Below are 22,462 nucleotides of genomic sequence, written 5' to 3'. Positions count from 1 at the left end.
CACATGCCTATTAGTAGTAGTGGCTTTTGTAGTTAGAATATTTTATTTAGCTGGCAGTATTTACGCTCGTTGTATTGCAGTAGTTCGCGTAATGAAGATTTTTGTGAGGTAAGTGCTTTATGAAATGTATAGGTCATTCTTACGATGTCTTTTTAGTCAGGGCCATTCCGCTGAAATAATTATTTGAAGTTAGGTTGTAATTTTTTTGAGCAGTCAAATTGCGTTGCGCTAGAATACTGTGGGTCAGGGTTGGCATGATAAGAAAAAGTAAAGAGAAAGTAGGCTCAGTACGTTCAGTTTTACCCAGCTGTTTCAGAATCAAATAACGTAGAAATTTCATCTTCTCAGTCGTTCACCGATTTCAGTAGAGATTCACACATTTAAATAAAGAAGTTTCACTACTACTGGAATTATTCGCTGAAAAGAACTAAATCCTACAACAGTCCGCTCCACTCCCATAAGAAGGGACAGAACGGCAAAACGACACAGAATGAACTAAAATACAACAATTCTATCTGTCTCGTGAAAGGATCCGGTGATGAATATTTTTCGTTTTACGTTTAGATTACATTAAGTTTTGTAAAGCAAATGCTGGCTCCTGCGACCTTGACTCACAACTCGACAAGTTTCCGCTGGTGGTGCAGGAAGACTGAAGACTGCGTCGTGTTGCAGCCTGACGCCCGGGGAGCGGCGGCAGAGGCGCGGCCGTCTGCAACAGCCCCGGATGAGTCTGCTGGGCAAGCCGCTCAACTACCGCGCCAGCCGCCGCGACGCCCGCTACCGACGCCTGCAGAGCAAGGTCTACAACTTCCTGGAGCGGCCGCGCGGACTGCAGGCTATCATCTACCACATGCTCGTGTGAGTACCCTCCTGTGTCTCTCTCATCTCCAGGTCGAGATCCAAGTAGACTACATGTGCCGTCCGCTGCTGATCAGAATGCGCGCTACGAGAGTGCGGCAGCGTGTCGAATGTGCGATGTGACGCGCTCTGCAGCACTACAGTGCACGCCGAGATCCGCCTACGTACATTATGTTGTCATAATCCCCGTCAGTAGATTCTCAAATTCGCAACCCCCTTGGCTATACTTATCTTGTGTTAACGGATGTTTTGGAGGTTACAGGTCCATAGCTTCGTTTAATGTTCGTGGTTATTTTAAAATTACAAGTAACAAACAAGAACTCTGCGTGATTTACATTTATCACTAGCTGTTCCCGGCCACACGTTGCTGTGTGTCAAGCTGGTTAAACGGAAAAGAAAGAAAACAGGAAGCACATGTTTTCTAGTGTGTCATAGCAATTGGATATAGGCCTATACCCTAATCTCCTTCTCCCCTCTGCCCCTCTCCGTCTCCTCCTGACCGATCTCTCTGTCCATCTCCATTTTTCCGCTTCCTATGTTGGTTACGTCCAACCCCTCTGTCACCTCCTCTGCTACCCCCCCCCCCCCCTCTATGTGACCTTGTGCTTTGTTTATTGTTATTCCAAATTCAGGTTCTGTACTAGTATTCTAATAATAAGCCGAAAGGCCAAATACAGCTTTCGTGTTTGCTAACAATGTTTCGCTATTACATGTTTTACATATATACTTACATATTGTATTGTATGTTAACCGGGGACCTAGAAACGACGGAGAGGCCCCATCCCCGCTGCAGCCGCAGTGGTTCACAATCCGACGACTACCGCAGTCCACTTCACCCCTCCACCACCCCACACCGAACCCAGGCTTATTGTGCGGTTCGGCCCCCGGTTGACCCCCTCTCCCCCCCCCCCCCCCCCCCCCAGGGAACGTCTCACACCACACGAGTGGTAGAGTAATGGAATGGTGGTGTACGCGTACGTCGGGAACTTGTTTACACAGCAATCACCGACATAGTGTAGCTGAGGCGGAATAAGGGGAACCAGCCCGCATTCGCCGTGACAGATAGAAAACCGCCTAAAAACCATCCACAGGCTGGCCGGTTCACCGGACCTCGACACAAGTCCACCGGGCGGATTCGTGCCGGGGACTAGGCGCTCCTTCCCGCCCAGAAAGCCGTGCGTTAGACCGCACGATTATACTTATATATTACATGTATTAAAAATATATAGAGTGTGTCCGTCCGAAAGCTTGTCTGACTATTGTGTGAAAACCTGATGTAAATCCGTCAACAAGTTGTCGAGATTTTTGGTAATAACGTTCCCTCTTTATACAAGATGTAACAAAAATGTACGGCACAGATCGCAGGCCACATTCACCACACGCAGATGAAAAAATTATGTAATGTGAACATAGGTTTACAAACGCTTTTTTTCTATGTTACAACTCATTTTCTACAATTCATTAATAATGGGACAAACACACTAACAGAACGTGCCAGCACACCACACGCAACTCTTTCTCACAGGAGACGTTCATGCCCTCTGTGGGCATTGATACATGCATCAACTCGCGGTCGTAGTGAATCTCGGATGCGCTGATGATTCCGTCGAGTATTGCGTATAGTTTCGCAATCTTCCATAATAGGGGCAAGGAGACTGAATACCTTGTACCGGGGTTCCATGTACGAGAGATTTTAAATGCGCCCCAGAAATAAAAGTCATGTGGGTTTAGGTCCGGGGAGCGAGGAAAGCAGGCAGTTGGTCCATCTCTACCTATCAGTCTGTAACAAACACTCCCGGTGCAAACGTTGATCGCGAGCGCCATCGCCCCAGCTAATACATACATCAAATGAGCATCTGCCATATCTGCATTTGCGCACACTGCCATTGCACGAGCCAAGTCTGTGATAAACTGTACATAGTAACTCCTGTGCTTGCAACGGGGATGCTGATTGCTCGAACAGTTTATGTTGCCCGTAAACAGGCAATGAAGTACGTCATATGGCAACATGGACGTGTAAAACAAGGCACTCGCGGTGCACAACGTAACCAGACGTCACCAAGAGTGCATGTTCCCCATGATTCTAACGTTCTGTTAGTATTTGTTTCCCATGATCAATGGGTTGGAGAAAATGAGCTGGTAACATGAAAACAAAGTGTTTCCAGACACATACTCGTGTAACATAATTTCTCCGTCTACTTGTGAAGAATGTGTCCTGTAATTTGTTCCGTAAATTCTCGCTACACCCGGCATATTATATGTTTATTTGTAAGTTACGTATATTTAAAAAATAGGTATAAAAAACAAGCTCGTATTCGATTGCAATGTCATATCAAAATTCTGAAGCAATCGGTGAGAGACTTTCGTAGGGAAATTTTAAGATTTTGAACAAACGAACGTTTACACACGACTTAAGCATCCAATTACTCATCTGTCTCAGAACCACGACACCACCGAGCATGAAGTAAAATACTAAGAAAACATGGTAAAGGCGCGCTCGACGCAACCTCTGGACAGTGCAATAAAGACAGCGATCGAGATAATGGCAGATAATTTAATTAGCAGGGACAGAGGCTTTAGCTAGAGTAAAGCGTGCAATCCAATGCTCTGTTTACATATATCACGTCGGGAAACATCTTAATGCTCTCTCGCTGCTCACAGATAAGAGCTTATTAAGATTTTTTTTTGTTAATGAGCCTTTTCTTAAAGCAATTTTTTGGTTTGAACTTATTTACGTTATTCCATATCATTTTTCTGTTGGTGCTTTCTTTCTGTTTTATTCTTTGACGGCGCTGATTACAATCGTTTAGGCGGCCAACAGTTTATACTGTTTACAATTTGGTTGGTACCCAAACAGCGGGATGTGCGCTCGACACACGAAAAACTCAGCCGAGTTGTCAAAATATTGTGTAAAGAAAAAACTGAAAATTTGGCTGTAAACCCAAAAAATTGTAACCCAATAATGAAGTAGTTCTCTATTGCGTATACAGTGTTGAAAATCCTCAAGGTGACCGTTTCAGAATTATTCTTTAGTTTGATTTTAACTCCTAAATTTAAGGAAATAAAATTTCGTTTTCTTACGCGTTTATTTCGTAAGAACATAAGCTTGTAGTACAAATCAGTACTGGTAACATGTTGGCAGTTTAAGAGTTGAGGTACTAAGAAAAAAATCCAGTAGACGGCGATGATAGTCTCACTTATCGTGCGCTAATGACCGTAGCAGTTTTGCGCCCTAAAACCATAACAAAAAAAAAGACTCACTTACAGAAACCTTATCAGCAATCACGAACTACCTTGCCGTGTATGCTGACGGACAAATATACTTTAACATACTATCCTTTCATTTTTATTTTTTTTTGTCTAGAACTTGTTGTTTCGGAATTGAAAATAGTTTGCACTGCCTTATACTGACCAACGGTTAAAGTTTCCCTTCGTTTTAAGACAGATCCACTTATTGGAAAACCTCTCCTAAATGTGTTGTGTTGTGGTCTTCAGTCCTGAGACTGGTTTGATGCAGCTCTCCATGCTACTCTATCCTGTGCAAGCTTCTTCATCTCCCAGTGCCTACTGCAGCCTACATCCTTCTGAATCTGCGTAGTGTATTCATCTCTTGGTCTCCCTCTACGATTTTTACCCTCCACGCTGCCCTCCAATACTAAATTGGTGATCCCTCGATGTCTCAGAATATGTCCTGCCAACCGATCCCTTCTTCTAGTTAAATTGTGCCACAAGCTCCTCTTCTCCCCAATTCTGTTCAATACCTCCTGATTAGTTATGTGATCTACCCATCTAATCTTCAGCATTCTTCTGTAGCACCACATTTCGAAAGCACCTACTCTCTTCTTGTCTAAGCTATTTATCGTCCATGTTTCACTTCCATACATAGCTACACTCCATACAAATACTTTCAGAAACGACTTCCTGACATTTAAATCTATACTCGATGTTAACAAATTTCTCTTCTTCAGAAACGCTTTCCTTGCCATTGCCAGTCTACATTTTATATCCACTCTACTTCGACCATCATCAGTTATTTTGCTCCCCAAATAGCAAAACTCCTTTACTACTTTAAGTGTCTCATTTCCTAAACTAATGCCCTCAGCGTCACCCGACTTAATTAGACTACATTCCATTATCCTCGTTTTGCTTTTGTTGATGTTCATCTTATATCCTCCTTTCAAGACACTGTCCATTCCATTCAACTGCTCTTCCAAGTCCTTTGCTGTCTCTGACAGAATTACAATGTCATCGGCGAACCTCAAACTTTTTATTTCTTCTCCGTGGATTTTAATGCCTACTCCGAACTTTTCTTTTGTTTCCTTTATTGCTTGCTCAATATACAGATTGAATAACATCGGGGATAGGCTACAACCCTGTCTCACCCCCTTCCCAACCACTGCTTCCCTTTCATACTCCTCGACTCATAACTGCCATTTGCTTTCTGTACAAATTGTAAATATTTCTTCTAATTGTGATTCCCTCTGACACGCTAGCAGCTCATCTGGTATTACCATATCTGAGCATGGTTCCTTCTAGAACATGACACTCTGCTTAGATAATGAAAAGTACAAAACGATGGGCGATGGTGAGTGTTGGAACAATTCGACGTTTTTCGCAAATTTTAGTAAATAACAACGCCAAGAATATTTTACACGAGATATTGTTGTCCCTGTATGGAATTTAAGTAGTTTCGTAATCATGTTTACAGCGACAGAGTATCTGTTTTCATTATAGTCTAATGTATAGTCCACAGATATAGAAATATGTACATTAGTGCTAAAATTTGACCGATTCCTGCTGTACTCGTCGACAGCAATCAACAAACAATCTCGAAACATTCTTACACTTTCAATACGATGAACAGATGAATTATCATGTAACATTTATGTATGACGGTTACTAATATCTTTGATTAAAGAAATATTGATTAAGACTTAGCTAATGGAACATTGTACAATATGCAGACATATCATGTCATCCACCTCATCAACACCTACAACACAGACCTTCATATAGCGTGTCACCGCTTAAACTTCTTTTATCAGTTTATGCCCATCATACATAGGAATTTAACCACAGGCACACAAGCTTCGATGGAATATTATTGAACAATCCAACAGATAACTTTACTGACAGCTAAAATACAGCTTCATATCGTCAATTTATTAATAAGTACTTTACTTTTAGCATGCAAGTTTTACTCGTATCTTATAATTTGTAAATATGTCATTATCAGAATCCTGGTGTTTCACGACGCAGTTTAAACTGTCTAATTTGTTTTCTAATGAAAAACTGTTACGCCGTCCCATAAGAAAGAATGAACTGAACTGTGGGGAACATTCTATATTTTTACCTTCACTCAACGTATTTGGTCTCACATTTTCACTAGTACGTGCGCCTTTGTATTCCCTTAGCCTGATCAGAGTGTCTTTATACTCCACTAACTCATGGTAGGATATTGAGGTCTATGGTAAAAAAATAATTTCCTATCTACATAGTTCAAAAAATGCCCACGTCTAAATTTCTTCTTCGAAACGTACTAAGCGTTGCAGATGTAGCGCAGCAGACATAGACGTAGGCGTTATTCATCAAGGCGCATCATTAAAAACGTAACTAAAAGCATAACCAGAAGCGTCTGGGGGTCACTAAACATGTTTTTTCAAATACTGTGCTATACACCTTGGACTGAAAACCTTGGATGACAGTCTCACCACGCACAATGAACAACACTTACAACGATATTCTTTAATTAAGCAAACCTTGTAATGTACGACGTTACTCCCTGCAATGTGAGCATTTTACAAAAAAATTTAGTAATATGATTAGCAAAATCAGAACTTTCCAGGATGCATCGTTTACCATTCAGACTAGTAATACTTTACAATTATTTCCATTACCTTTTTCTTTGTTTTCACTATTTAGTATTATGTACCTAGTCCTTCCACTTTCATATAAGATATTATTTTTAGTGTATCTAAATACCCTCAAAACTTTCCATGGCTACTTAACTAAGAGTAATACATTTTATTTCTGTGACAGGTTACAGAACTTTCAACACCTTCTTAGTGTACCCCCATTTACTTGTTATAATCGGTGTGTCACTATCATAAGTATGTTCCGTGTAGATAGAACTATATTTGAGCTGCAGCGTTAGTTGTCCCTTTAAAATCACGTTGGTTATGTCCTAATTACCAGAGTATCTGTTGACTTTCATCTTACTGTACTTGTTCTATTTCGTTGCTAGACTAACATAATTTTAGCAATACAGTACAAACTTCAAGAATAACTGCAGGCACTCGTCTGCCGTACCTATTTATGAGAACACAAATGTCAAAATAGCGAGAAGACTACTTTCCCGACAAATGGGTATCCTCTTGCAGTGCGCCAGCGTAGCTGAGTCTGCTACCTTGACTCTCAATTAGGAGCTGTTTGGACTTTGTAATGTTACTGCATGCGAGAACACAAATGAAGTCTGTTAGCGGGCCAGGCTGTTGTATGTAGGAAAATGGTACAACTAGTCAGTTCCGGGGCTCAGTGAAAGCCAACGCTATAAAATGTCTTGCTGTTGATCCTCAACGCAATTAAATATAGCAGAAGTGTCACACACAAGCAAATATATGGTATTACTGTTAGTTTTCTTTTAAGCTTTTGGGTTTTGTTCAGGGTCAAATATCTAAAGCTGGTTTTCTGAAATGGAATCTAACACAGCGGACATGCTCTTCGGTCAGAATGAAAAACAAAATATCAGGCCGCGATTCATTTACTGGATTATTCATTGTGGCCCTTTTGTAAGACGAATTTCACATGCAAATCTGTTCTCCACGGGATTCTTGACTTGTTCTTCCATCTAGGATAACCGTACAATAGGATAAGTGGTGAAATCGGAAATGTTCTATGGTGGATTTCGAAGATTGTGATTAATATGTTTAGGAAATTCGATAATGTAGAAAATTGTCAAAGTGAGAACTGCATTGTGTGTTACGAAACGGCTTGGCATAGAGGCATCACAGAACATATTACTTCCCTTTGCGATTGCTTTTTGATTACAAATTGAGAAGAAAGTGTAAGGTGTTGGGTAATCCAAGGTTGAATGTCCACAAGTTGATTGTCCGTGAATTATTTTGGTGTTACATGTTAACTCATCAATTTGAAGAAATGCCCTGCCTGTTACTTGCGCGTTTATTCCTTAAAAAAACTCGCAGTACAAGTCAGCATTGGTTACATGTGACAAAGCGTTAAGGTACAAACAAAAATTATCCAGTAGACGGTGCGAAATCCACACTAACCGGTTCATGAAACAATTCGTCTGTAAGAAAGCAATCCGTTTTCAATGAAATTTACATATGCTACCTGACTACAGAACAAACGACTCTGCTTAAAATGTTGACCCTGAATTTTACTAATCTTTATCTTTAGTCTTGCAAACAATCACCGTATCAGAACTGTTAGTGCATCTACACAGCAAATGAAAATATATTAACGTATATGACTGTCTGATAAAACTGCTTGAAAATTCTCAAGATAGCACTTTACTGAAATATTTTACTGGTATTAATCCTCTGAACTGATACTAATATTATTTACACAAAAACGCTCTGACAATCACTGTGCCTTACAGCAGACACGAACTTTGATGGTAATTAAATTTGTTGTCCGACTGTGCACACGAAACGCTCGTCTGCTCAGCAACTTTTTGCTGTTAGGAATAATGCTGTGATCGTCAAAAAACAACTTCCATTTACCGTATTTGCGATGTGAAATGCACCAATTTTCATAAAAATGCTTCTTAGTCCATAACTTACTATGTGCAATGCGAGTGTGCAAACAGAGCAACGAAATTAAAAATGAAAAAGAGGACTAATCTTGACGACAAATAAATGAGAACAAAGACTCCAAATTGAACTATGTTTCATTGTGACATGACAACAATAAACATTTTCATAAAGTTCACACACCTACACAAGATAGCGAAAATATTTCTTAATAATCCTCTTCTGTACAGTTACACTATGTGATCAAAAGTATCCAGACACCCCCAAAATCATACGTTTTTCATATTAGATGCATTGTGCTGCCACCTATTGCCAGGTACTCCATATCAGTGACCTCAGTAGTAATTACACATCGTGAGAGAGCAGAATGGGGCGCTCCGCGGACCTCACGGACTTCGAACGTGGTCAGGTGATTGGGTGTCACTTGTGTCATATGTCTGTACGCGGGATTTCCATACTTATAAACATCTCTAGGTCCACTGTTTCTGATGTAATAGTGAACTGGAAATGTGTAGGGACACGTAGAGCACATAAGCTTACATGCTGACCTCGCCTGTTGACTGACAGAGACCGCCGACAGTTGGAGAGGGTCGTAATGTGCAATAGGCAAACATCTTTCCAGACCATCACACTGGAATTTCAAACTGCATCAGGATCTACTGTACGTACTACGACAGTTACGCGGGAGGTGATGAGGAAACTTGGACGTCATAATCGAGCGCCTCCTCATAAGCCGCACATCATGTCGGTAAATGCCAAACGACGCCTTGCTTGGTGTAAGGAGCGTAAACATTGGACGACTGAAGAGTGTAAAAACGTTGTGTGGAATGAAGAATCACTGCACACAATGTGGCGATCCGATGGCAGGGTGTGGGTATGGCGAATTCCCGGTGAACGTCATCTACCAGCGTGTGTAGCGCCAACATTAAAACCGGAGGCGGTGGTGTTATGGTGTGGTCGTGTTTTACATGGAGGGGGCTTGCACCCCTCGTTGTTTTGCGTGGAACTATCACAGCACAGGTCTACATCGATGTTTTAAGCTCCTTCTTGTTTCTCACTGTGAAAAAGCAATTCTGGGATGGCAGATGCATCTTTTAACACGATCGAGCACCTGTGCATAATGCACGGCCTGTGGCGGAGTGGTTACACGACAATAACATCCCTATAATGGACTGGCATGCACGAAGTCTTGACCTCAATCCTATAGAACACCTTAGGGATGTTTTGGAACGCCGATTCGTGTGAGTCCTGACCGATCGACATCGATACCTCTCCTCAGGGCAGCACTCCATGATGAATGGTCTGCCATTCCTCAAGACACCTTTCAGGACCTGAGTAAACGTATGCCTGCGAGAGTGAAAGCTGTCATCAAGGCTAAGGGTGGGCCAACACTATATTGGATTCTAGTATGGAGGGCGCCAAGAAAAAAAAAATCAAGTGGCTCGAAGCACTCTGGGACTTAACATCTGAGGTCATCAGTCCCCTAGACTTCGAACTACTTAAACCTAACTAACCTAAAGACATCACACACATCCATGCCCAAGGCAGGATTCGAACCTGCGACCGTAGCAGCAGCACGGTTTCGGACTGAAGTGCCTAGAACCGCTCAGCCACCACGGCCTGCTGGGCGCCATGAACTTGTAAATCATTTTCAGCCAGGTGGCCGGATACTTTTGATCACATGTGTACCTTCCTTGACACTTGTTCAACGATAAGACAAGACCATACGTTTCATTATAAAATTTCTATTGGGAACTTCAACCATTCGCAATGTTCTAACAATTGAAATACAAAAAAATTAGATTAGGTACCTTAAAATTTGTCTTTCATCATTCTTCTATTCATATAATCTCCTTTGCTCAATATCTTTCCTCAAAACAAATTATTAGACAATCCTTTTTTAAATAATACTGTCTTATCTACACGTTAGGCCAGCTTCCATCCTTTTCGGACCAAGTTCATTGCCAAACTGACCAACATATACTGTTACTCACTTCCAAATGAAATAACCTCCCTAACCAACATCTCTGACCTCTTGTAAGGAATATAATACGTATTACAGAGCTTGAGTACATTTATGATATTCGCAACTTCATTCACATTCTCGGGCAACACTACCTGAAAATTTTCATGGGAAATGGGTAGTCCCCTTTCAGCCTTATCAGCATCCACGAACGACATTAACGTGTATACTAACGATCTGATATACTTTAACATTCGCTATCCTTTCATGTCTGAGACAAAAACTTGACTGTTTCTGACCAAGGGTATGCAAAGGCGAATGCAGGGACTGGAAATCAGCTTTCAAATGATCCTAATTGTGATTTCCTCAGCTCTGTTACCAGCTCGCCTTGTATACGGTTGAAAAATACTAGACCTTACATGGACGTGGGTCATTACTAGAAAAGCGGAATATACCTAGAGAATGCAGAGTACAAAAAAATAGTAGACGGTGAATGTCGGTGAAATTCGATATTTTTCGCAAATTTTAGGAAACAACTACTCCAGTGAGTCTGATTACAGGCCGAAGTCGTGTCTGAAGGCGTCCCTGATAGCAGTGGAATACCAAACCGACTATGGCCCGCCATACGACCTCACAACCAAGAGTGGTAGTCTGTAGTGGCATTACTTTTCCCAGCTGGACTCTTGTGGCTGTTATCCACGGCACCCTTACAGCACAACGGTTCTTCGACGATATTCTACGCCCCGTTTTGTTGCCCTTCATTGCAGGCGATAAAAGGTTTATATGTAAGGAAAATAAAGCCCACCCGCACATGGAGAGAGTTTCCCCTGCTTGTTTTCCTGCTTCCCAAACCCTAACTCGGTCAGCAAGATCACCATATCTCTCCCCAACAGAGAACGTATGGTGAGTTATGGGCAGGGTCCTCCAAGCAGTTCGGGGTTTTGATGACCTAAAGTGCCACTTGGTCAGAATTTGCCACGATATCCGCAAGAGGACATCCAACAAAGGTCTACCAATGCCAGTCCCAAGAACTGCTTGCATAAGGGCCAGAGATGAACCAACACGTTATAGACTTGCTCAATTTGTGAAGGTCTTTGTCTTGAATAAATCATCCAATTTTTCTGAAATTTTAATAATTTGTTCGACTGTAGACGTACATCAAATTATCGATTTCCGTCCAATTGGGCCTTAGTGTCGTTTACCAGTTGACTCTCGCTGTTACTCAAGTTGTTAAGTCACGGATCGCAACAAATGTAATAATATTCTCTAGAAATGAAACGATACTGAACTATGAGTATAATTCAGGTCATTATAATACTAATGAGAAATGTGTACATCTACCGTGACCTTGATTTTAATAACCCAGTAACTCATTTGACGCAACATTACCTAGAAACATTCTTTCCTAATCGTGGTACACTTCTCTGGTAATTATGCATATTATATGGATGGGTCGTGTCTGTTCTTTCGGACGTGTCCGAAAGAGCAGACACAACGCGGGATCAAAAATGTGTGTGAAATCTTATGGGACTTAACTGCTAAGGTCATCAGTCCCTAAGCTTACACAATACTTAACCTAAATTATCCTAAGGACAAATATACACGCCCACGCCCGAGGGAGGACTCGAACCTCCGCCGGGACCAGCCTCACGGTCCATGATTGCAGCGCCATAGACCGCTCGGATAATCCCGTCCACGCGGGATCCACCGCCGGGAGGGGACAGAAAGGAAAGGAACTAATTATATCAGCTGTATCGGGATGCTGGACTGGGACTCGAAATCGGGATCCCCTGCTTACTGCTTACAAGGCAGTTACGTTAATCACTGCGCCATCCGGACACAATATTTATGGCATATGCGCGGACGATCTTGACTTGACATGCTCCGAGACCGACCCACCTTCCCAACCAGCGCCATCTATCTTCAGTCCCAGTCCATACCCTCCAAGGTCTCTGATTTTAGATTCCCACTGGAGGTGGAATATTAACATGCATCTGCACTGGAGGTTGTGAATTCATTGCCCACCGAGGCGAATCAATTATATGAGTGCGTGGTGTCTGTTCCTTCAGTCCGAAAGTGTTGGATGCTCATTTACGCTCGACCTCCAGTGTGAATCGAAAGTCAAAGAGGTTTTAAGGACATGGACGGGAACTGTGGATAGGTGACGACAGGTGGGAACGTCAGTTGGCCGGTGAGCGTGCCGAGATAGTCCGCACATTTTCGATATATACTGTGTCCAAATGCGTGGTGGTTAAGCAATTGCCTCGTAAGCAAGAGATCTGAGGTTCGAGTCTGAGTCCGGCATACATTTTCACTCGTCGCCGTTCATCCCACACAAAATCCTAATGCAGCTGACATTATTTCCTTCCCTTTCCTTTCTTTTCTCCCTACCGCCCCCCCCCCTTTCAGTTCATAATTATCTGCGTGTTAGTCATATAAAGCGTAATACATTAGAGCGGTCAGAACCGTGACCTGCAGTCAGCATCGTGACCTGATCGTACCAACGCCGATGCCAGAAAGTATGAAGACAGTGGCTCAAAATTCTAACATAGTGATAGGCAATTCTTAGAAGAAATTCAGCCAGCAGTGTAGTATAAAAAATTCTAGTAGCCTCTGTGTTGCAGAGATCAGTTACCAAATAAAATGCGTTAATTACACATGCGAAATAGCGAGTGATGCTTTGCACTTTACACTGATTAGCGACAACGTTTGAAGCGCATTAGCGTGCAGCAACATATTCACGGTCGTTATATGAGGCATAGTCATCCGCATCATCCTCAGATTCGTAGAAGTCGTCCCACTGAAGCATTCTCCTTGCATGAACAGCGCATGCTTTACTACTAATCGAAGCCATGTTGTTTTCACTTACCACTGTTCACCTGCTGACACCTTGACAGAAATGTTGTTATCGAGAATCTGAAATCTGAGATAAAACTGCCACTACTTGTCGTGGAACTATCAACTAATATTAATAAAGCACGCAACTTATCGTGTTGTAGATGCAATAGCTCTATACCTCATCAACTGTCTCTCACTATTGTTTACAGCGAAGGTCGTCAAATAAACTGAATCTCTAGCTGTAATCATTTAAAGAACGAACTCATCAGTCTAATGAATGTAAATTAAAAGAATAAGCGTACGTTTCTTTGTCCATACCTTTTCTTGTTACTCGAGGTCAGCTTAGCTAATCATACAGCGTCATGTGTGCTGGCTGCTTCGCTAAGGATTAGCTTCTTTATATGTCTTGAGGTATTCGTCAATCACCTGGTTTGAGATTTTCCCCTCCCTCTCCATCTTTTAGCCATGGAAAGGCAGGATGATCAGGAATGACACTTTCATTCAAAGACATAATTACACTGACGTTGCAGCTATTTATATAGCCCCCTGGACCTACAAGATGCGGGACATGATGGTGATCATTGCAGACGTCAATGCATGCTCTGAACCATGTTCCCATGCCGGCCACAAGAATGGTGATGACGATGTTTGGTTTGTGGGGCGCTCAACTGCGCGGTTATCAGTGCCCGTACAAATTCCCAACCTTTGCTCAGCCCAGTCTCGCCACTTTCATGATTGATGATGAAAACAACACAAGCACCCACTCATCTCAAGGCAGGTGAAGAACCCTGACCCCGCCGGGAATCGAACCCGGGACCCCGTGCTCGGAAAGCGAGAACGCGACCGCGAGACCATGAGCTGCTAATGCCACAAGAATGGTAATGAATTCTCGCCGCAGGGCGTTCCATTGCTCCACCACAGCTATTAACAAACCCTGGATCGTCGTTGGGGCATGTGGATGTGCAGTACGTCTCACCTAAAATGTCCTAGCTACACTACTCATTCTCTTACAGAAATTAAATATGTATATACATGAATGTTCCTTTTTTCGATGTTACTGAAAAAAAAACAGATTTTGGACTACACTCCGTGCAAGGTGTGTCCCGATGCGGAAGTCATCCTTCTCGTAGTCCCGTACACAAATACAAATGCCCGATTACTTCAGGCTAGTCCGCTGAACTAGAATCTCTTTGTTAAGCCCGTTCCATCGATCTGGAACCTTAATTATTAAACAGTGAAATGAGTAGGCGTAGAATTTAGTCTGACTAGTAATATAGCGATGAAGAGATTTAGTGGTATTTCAGAATATATGAATACTCAAATAATTCGAAGGCAACACTGGCGTAATTCTTCATTCGCCTCATTTCCACACTTGACCCTACAACGTACTTCAGAAACCAATATCTCTCCAGACAGAACTCATTTCAAACTTACCTCCATCAAAATCGAGAGGAATATGATAGCAATATATCGATAGTTAACCATAGACTAAAAGCAGAAAACAAATACCGCAATGAATGTCTATAATAGTGCAGTTCCAACCTTAATAACGTGTTTGATCAGCAACTAGCCTTACATTATCACTTACAGGGTGACAATTACTGAATTATATGAAATACTCGTATATTCGTAATAACGTCTGAACGGTTTGCTTTAGGACGTTCAAACTGCACGGTTGGCTGTGGGGCATGATGGGAAGTAGTATACGCATTATTGTTTGTTTTAGCAACGAAGCCCACTTTCATTTGGATGGGTTCGTCAATGAGCAACATCGGCGCATTTGGATTACTGAGAAACCGCATGTCGCGATCGAGATGTTTCTCCTTACTCAACGGGTCACTGTCTGGTGTGCAATGTCCAACCACGGAATAATCGGTCGGTATTCCTTCATGGCACGGTGACTAACGAACGGTACGTGAAGGTTTTGGAAGAAGATTTCATCCCCATTATCCGAAGTGACCCTGATTTCGACAAGATGCCGTTCATGCAAGATGGTGCGCGACGCCATTGAAGCAGTAGAGTATTAGTTGAAAACAGTCTTGGTTGCAATTTTAGTTTTTTATTTATCAACTACGCCTTTCACCATCTTAATTTGGTGTTTCTTAGGACGATCCTTTAGACAGTGTAGCTAAAATGCATCGTCCAGTACATCAGACCAACATCGCCTTGGCTAACCTCAGTAAATACTTTCTAGATGGCCGTATTTACTGAGGTTAACGAAGGCGATGTTGGCCTGATGTACTGGATCATGCATTTTAGCTACACTGTCTAAAGGATCGTCGTAAGAAACATCAAATTAAGATGGTGAAAGGCGTAGTTTATAAATAAAAAACTAGAATTGCAACCAAGACTGTTTTCAACTAATACTATTAAACACTGGTTTGCTGATTCATGCCACAGATGGACTGGAAGAATTTCTGAAACAGTAAGGTGTTTGATGTCCTAGATGAGCACATTGGGGACAGGTTTCTGGTTCTGGGGTACCCAGAGGCCATTGGCATGGGCCTCTATTGGCCACCATATTCTCCGGATCTGAACACATGCGACTCCTATATTAAAGACAAAGTGTACAACAATAACTCCGAAACCATTGCTGATCTGAAGACAGCCATTCAGGAGGTAATCGACAGCATAGATGTTCCGACACTTCAGCGGGTCATCCTTAATTTTGCTATTCGTCTGCGCCACATGATCGCCAAAGATGGCAGGCATATCGAACATGTCGTATCCTAAAGCCGAATATCTGTAGTGACTTTTACATCTTCAATAAAGTGCGTGCACGCCATAGTTTGTAACTAATTTAAGTATTATTCATACAGTTCAGTAATTGTCACCCTGTACTTATTATGAATGTTCGTTTTATATGAATATGTGCGATATTAGGGATTGGTCACAATAGGGGATAATATACTCCAACGCGTGAAACATGAGGTCTATGGGATTTAAGTCTGGGGAACGAGCAGGCCAGTCCATTCGGCGGTTATACTCTCGTTCCAACAGCTCTCTCCACTGCGCAGTTCGATGTGGTCGCGCCTTGTCATCCATAAAAATAATACTAGAGCCGGATACACCCCTGAAAAAACTTACATGGTGTCGGAGTACAGTACATCAACGCTGACCGTAGAATGTTGACAGTGTTCCTTTGTCCATTACTTGTTCCTGTCTCTCGCCGTATGAGGGAATATCCAGCATTGTCATACGTTGTTTGCGTGGTTCAGGGCGTACTGACTCAATTTACCAACCTTCTGGCCAGTATGCGAGCACGTTCGGAACATGAAATGCCGTCGATGGTGGTCACCCTGTTAAGATTGGATTGGATTGGATTGTTTGGAGGAAAGAGACCAAACAGCGAGGTCATCGGTCTAACTGGATTAGGGAAGGACGGGGCAGGAAATCGGCCGTGCCCTTTCAAAGGAACCATCCCGACACTTGCTTGGAGCGATTTAGGGAAATCACGGAAAACCCAAATCAGTATGGCCGGACGCGGGATTGAACCGTCGTCCTCCCGAATGCCACCTTGTTAAGAACCATGTCCTGAGGTTTATAATGTCCAGGGGACACCACGAATTGTAGTGACTTCAGTGTAATTATTGCCTTCGAATGAAAGTGTCTTTTTGTTCGACTTATTGCATATTTCGTTCAGCTGTCTTCTGCACTGTTCTGTAGCATATCTTTATAGATATAGTTCAAGAGTTATCAATCTATGTTGTTTAGCAGTGACACATCATGCGAAACTATTGCCCACTAGTGTATTGAAAAGACAAATGGGGATAAAAAAAAACATAAAATCGTTGCCATAACATATTATTACAAAAATTAAAACAGAGAGAGTAAACAGAAAAAAACTATGAAAATAAAAGCAAAAAGTAATCAAAATCAGATACCACAATGAAAACTATAGTTAATATCAACATACAAAGAATATATGCTCTACACTTAATAAAACACTCAATAAATGTTCAGATTTTGTAGAAAACCTTAACAACAGCTAATGAGCTAGCAGAGAAGTAGAAGTGGATAATATAACTGTAGAAGACACTCAGCATCAACTATATAGTAATAAAAGTTTCTTTCACTTTGGGCGAGATTCTGCGAATGCGTGGCAGCCAGTCTGAGCTCGCTTTTGTGTCCAGAAACGCCTCCGCTGTCCCTCTCGTCAGGGATTCGCGGCAGTTTTATCCGCCGCTACCCATTGTCGCTGTATTGCAAACCAGCAATGAAAAATTGCCAACGAAAAGACGCTGTGCTGTGCGCCCAGTGGCGGCGCCAGCTGACAAAGTGCTTAACGCCTGGCCACGCTCGTCCCCACCGGCAGATAAGCGACCATTGTTTGCTCGCCCCCGGGACAGCCTGCAGGCGCCGCCGCATCTTTTGTCTGCCACGGACATCCGCAGTCTTTATGTTTTTCATTGGTCAGCTCCGTTATTTCTGTACCTGCTAGTACCAGTAGCTTCGTCCGTGTGTAGTTCACTGTTACAAGTATACGTAAGCCTGCATTTTTAAAATTTATGTCAAACGGTTTTTCAAAGACAGGTTTTATGCAGTCAGTTTGCAATGCTGGTTCCGAAAACTATCTTAGTTTTCTTGCATTACAGCAGGATTTTCCACTAAATAAGGTAGTCTATAATATTTTAAAGATTTAAGTGTGTGTGTGTTGAGTTGTTTGGGGGAAGAGACCAAACAAGGATGTCATCGTCATCGGTATCATCGGTTTAGGGAAGAACGGGGAAAGAAGTCGGCCGTGTCCTTTCAAAGGAACCATCCCGGCATTTTCCTGGAGCGATTTAGGGAAATCACGGAAAACCAAAATCAGGATGGCCGGACGCGGAATTGAACCGTCGTCCTCCCGAATGCATATGTGTGCGTGTTTGTGTGTGTGCACGTGTGTATGTGTGTGTGTGTGTGTGTGTGTGTGTGTGTGTGTGTTTAGGGTGATTCCGTAATGTTGTTACATACATACATTCTAGGATGATGGCGAAGGATAAATGTATCATCCTGATGTAAAGGTCCATGTACCTGAAACGAACGAGTCGCAAGTTATAATCGAAAACCGTTCTGATACCTTTATCAGTGGAATACAGGTACTGGTACTGTTGTTTGGTAGTATCGACCAAAACAAGGACAAATGTATTTTTTAATTTTTTTTATTGCCTACATTGGATCATTTTAGTCAGTACAATGAATTACGTTCTTCTGTTTTCCATTGGCCCAATACTTTTCCATTCTTTCAGGTCGTGCCCTTCTCTCCTCATCCGAAATCATCCTTCTCATTCTCTGTTTGCTAATTTTTATTGGTAGTGTGATGTGCTTGTCCTGAAGTATCTCGAGCGCTTCTATCTTGGTCGCGCGGAATTAGCCGTGCGGTCTAGGGGCGCTGCAGTCGTGGACTGTGCGGCTGGTCCCGGCGGAGGTTCGAGTCCTCCCTCGGGCATGGGTGTGTGTGTTTGTCCTTAGGATAATTTAGGTTGCGTAGTGTGTAAGCTTAGGGACTGATGACCCTAACTGTTAAGTCCCATAAGATTTCACACACATTTGAACATTTTTTTGCTTCTGTCTTGTCTTTCAAATCCTCCATCGTAAACTGTAATTTCATCATGTCCTCCTTGATCTCTGCGATCCATCTAATGCCGCTCTTACTATTCCCTAGCTTCTCAGTTATTCTCCGACTAATTCTGTAATAGAAATGGATCTCTTTCCTATGCCATCTGATGATCAAATGCCCTAGGAGAGAGATCCGTTCCTTTTTCGTTTTACTTGTCAGTTGTTCTATTTCTTTATAAACTGTTTCATTTGAAGGTATTCTCCAAACTCGTCTTTTTGGTATTTTTTATTTATACATGTTCTTATTATCCATCCCCCTATTTTGAGTTATCTGCCTTTTGCTACAGTGTTGGCTGTTTAAAATGTAGTTTCGCTAGGATATGATATTTGCGGCTATGTGGCGGTTTTGTAGTGCTTCAGTTTAGTGGCTATTGAGAGGTATTTTTTGTTGTATGTGTTCCTGGTCACATGATGTGTTTTAATCATTTTGTTTTTATTCCACTCTGCCATGATGGTTTCTGATTCAGGTTGCGTGTTGTAATTCCACACAAGTATTTAAAGTTTTCAACAATTTTTATGTAATCTTCTCCAATTCTGATTTTGTTTGCCAGTGGCGGTTCCGTTAGCATTCTTTCTGTTTTTTCAAAAGATATTTTAAGGCCAATGTTCTGGGATATTTGCTGTAATGATTGTATTTGTTGTTTGGTTCTTCGAATGTTGCTGGCGAGAAGAGCAAGGAATCAGCAAATCGTAAACAATTCAGTTTTATGTCATCTTTTTGTGTTCGAACTTTAATGATCTTTGAATTTGTTCAAATGGGTCAAATGTCTCTGAACGCTATGGGACTTAACATCTGAGGTCATCAGTCCCCTACTTAAAACTAACTAACCTAAGGAAATCACACACATCCATGCCCAAGGCAGGATTCGAACCTGCAACCGCAGTTCCGCACTGAAGCTCCTAGAACCGCTCGGCCACAGCGGCCGGCTTCCCTAAGTCGGCAACTCGTGGTGTAGTGGTTAGCGTTGCTGCTCCTGGATCACGGATTCCAGGTTCGATTCGCAGCTGGGTGGGGAGTTTCCTCCGCCGAGGGACTGAGTGTTTGTGTTGTCCTGATTATTAGGATTTGTACAGGCGCTGATAACCACGACGTTGAGTGCCCCACAAACCAAGATCATCATCATCACTTGCCTAGATTTAAGTGCCGTCAGAAATCACTCGTAAGTTGTAAAGTACTACCATCAGTCCAGTTAGCACAGTTTCAAAAGGAAATAAGAAGTATAGGGTACAATGCATGAACAGCTTCGCATAAGCCACGCATGTCTGTAGTCACTGTTAAGTGATGCTTCAGGTTGTGTAAAGAGCGACCCCACCGGATAGTAGAAAACTGGAAACGAATAATTTAGAGTGATGAAATGCGCTGTACTTTGGGTTTGGCGAATGCCTGTAGAGCATTAACTGCCCTCATGTGCAGTGCCGAAGTGAAGTACGTACGAGATGGTCTATCTGTATCGGGGAGTTCTTCTTAGTTAGAGTGTGATCCCCTTATTGTGTTTAAGAAAACGCTATATTTGGATAGATATGAAGACATTTTACAGTCTTGTGTAATATGAGCAGTAGAGGTATAGTTGGGAGACCATGACTGCATCAACATGACAAAGCACCCTGTTATAAAGCAGCTTCTGTGAGGCAATGTACTGTCAAGAACAACATTCGAAAACTCGACTGGTCTGCCTATAGTCCCGATCTGAACCGAAAACAACGCTTTTTGGATGAGTTAGAACCCGTGCGTCCAATATCACTACCTTCTCTAATTTTGTCTCTTGAGGATGAATGGGCTGCCATTCCCCCCAAAAAAATCAAACACTGCATTAGAACTACCTCCATCAGACTTCAAGCCGTCAAAAAGAAAAAAAAATGTTTCAAATCGCTCTGAGCACTATGGGACTTACCATCTGAGGTCATCAGTCCCCTAGAACTTAGAACTACTTAAACCTAACTAACCTAAGGGCATCACACACATCCATGCCCGATGCAGGATTCGAACCTGCGACCGTAGCGGTCGCGCGGTTCCAGATTGAAGCGCCTCGAACCGTTCGGCCATAACGGCCGGCTGGCAAAAAGACGAAGAGTGCACACACCCTTATCAACGACCGTGAATAGATGTCTAGATACTTTTGATGACACAGTGTATCTGGAAACACAATTACTACATTCAGTCCACAAAGAAGCATTACACGCTACTGAAGATTCTTCAGAAAAAAAGAGCTAAATGTCTATGGTAAAAGACCAAACAACCTTTTATTTATCTAGGAGGTTCGCATACAGAAGAAGATATTAATAATAATAATAATGTGGAAGCAACTAAGGCACGACAGTAAACATAAAAATTTCGATTCTACGCTTAAAATATCTCTTCAGATGCAATACAAGGAGCGCTGCTTGTTTTACATTTTTGTGACTAAAATTATATCCACTTGTAATTTATTTGAATTGAATTCTTTGTGTTGGATAGAGAACAAAAATCTTGACTCTAAAGCAGCGTCAGACGGCAAACAGGAGGGATTTTACCTCCATAGTATTTAGGGAATGTCTGCCATGATTACTTCTAAACAGAAACATTAGGGGGTTTCGAAGAGCATCATAGGAGCAGCTAATGGTAAGCTGCACGGACAGAGTAGTGGCATTGGCTCGACGGCTGATCTCGCCATTACGCTGCGCCACGCACAGGCAAGAGCGCGGGCCGCCATTCCAGAGGCCGTGTACGCGCCATTCCCCTTTCTTTTTATTCGCGCCCTGCCGTTCCGCCGTGCAAACTTGTTTTTCCCGTGGCGCGCCCTGTACACGTACCTGCGCCCGGCGCCCTGCCCTCTGCCCCCGCGGGGAGTATCGCCAGCGATCTGCCGGCCCATTTCCCGCCACACCGGATAGCGACCGGTCGGCCGGCTTTTGTCCCCAGCCGATAAGCCCCTCCGACCTCCTCCATTCGCTTGCCGGCTATTTCCACGTGGCCCGTGTGTGTCGATGCGGCCTCCCGTTTCTGTTAACTCTGATACCGATGTAAGCTATCGCTGAGATCTTTGTGGATGGGTCGGCCGTTGGTACTCACGAGTTCCATGAAGGTCACATACTATTAAACGGAACGAATGAGAGACGGGAAAATGGGGGAGGATGTGGTAGGAGGACACCGTAGGTAGAAAGTAGAGTTGTAAACGTATTGTAGGCTACTGTAGACAATCATAAATGAGGTAGTGTTCCCTCATTTTCCTAGTAGCCTTCCTCAGTTAAAATCGTAACGAGTTACCAAGACTTTGAACGTGTTGCATACCTATCAGGCGTTACCGCATTCCGATCGCTCTGTTGGGGTATGCGACCAGTGTCTTAGTACACCACTGGCCATTAAAATTGCTACACCAAGAAGAAATACAGATGATAAACGGGTATTCATTGGACAAATATATTATACTAGTACTGACATGTGATTACATTT

The 22,462-nt window shown here is 42.6% G+C and overlaps 1 protein-coding gene across 1 annotated transcript in view; it reads left to right on the top strand.

The window, feature by feature from the left end:
- The first annotated feature begins 696 nt into the window (after positions 1 to 696).
- LOC126253138 (potassium voltage-gated channel subfamily KQT member 4) overlaps positions 697 to 22,462 on the top strand; it is a 1,084,963-nt gene continuing 1,063,197 nt past the window's right edge. The window contains exon 1 of the mRNA XM_049954282.1: positions 697 to 858. Coding sequence (XP_049810239.1) covers positions 725 to 858 — 134 coding nt within the window. The 5' untranslated portion in view covers positions 697 to 724. The remainder of the gene's footprint in view (positions 859 to 22,462) is intronic.

The sequence above is a fragment of the Schistocerca nitens genome, chromosome 4 (assembly GCF_023898315.1).
Source record: "Schistocerca nitens isolate TAMUIC-IGC-003100 chromosome 4, iqSchNite1.1, whole genome shotgun sequence".
Lineage (NCBI taxonomy): Eukaryota > Metazoa > Arthropoda > Insecta > Orthoptera > Acrididae > Schistocerca > Schistocerca nitens.
The sequence above is the reverse complement of the archived record's forward strand: the minus strand, read 5'-3'. Positions and strand labels throughout refer to the sequence as shown.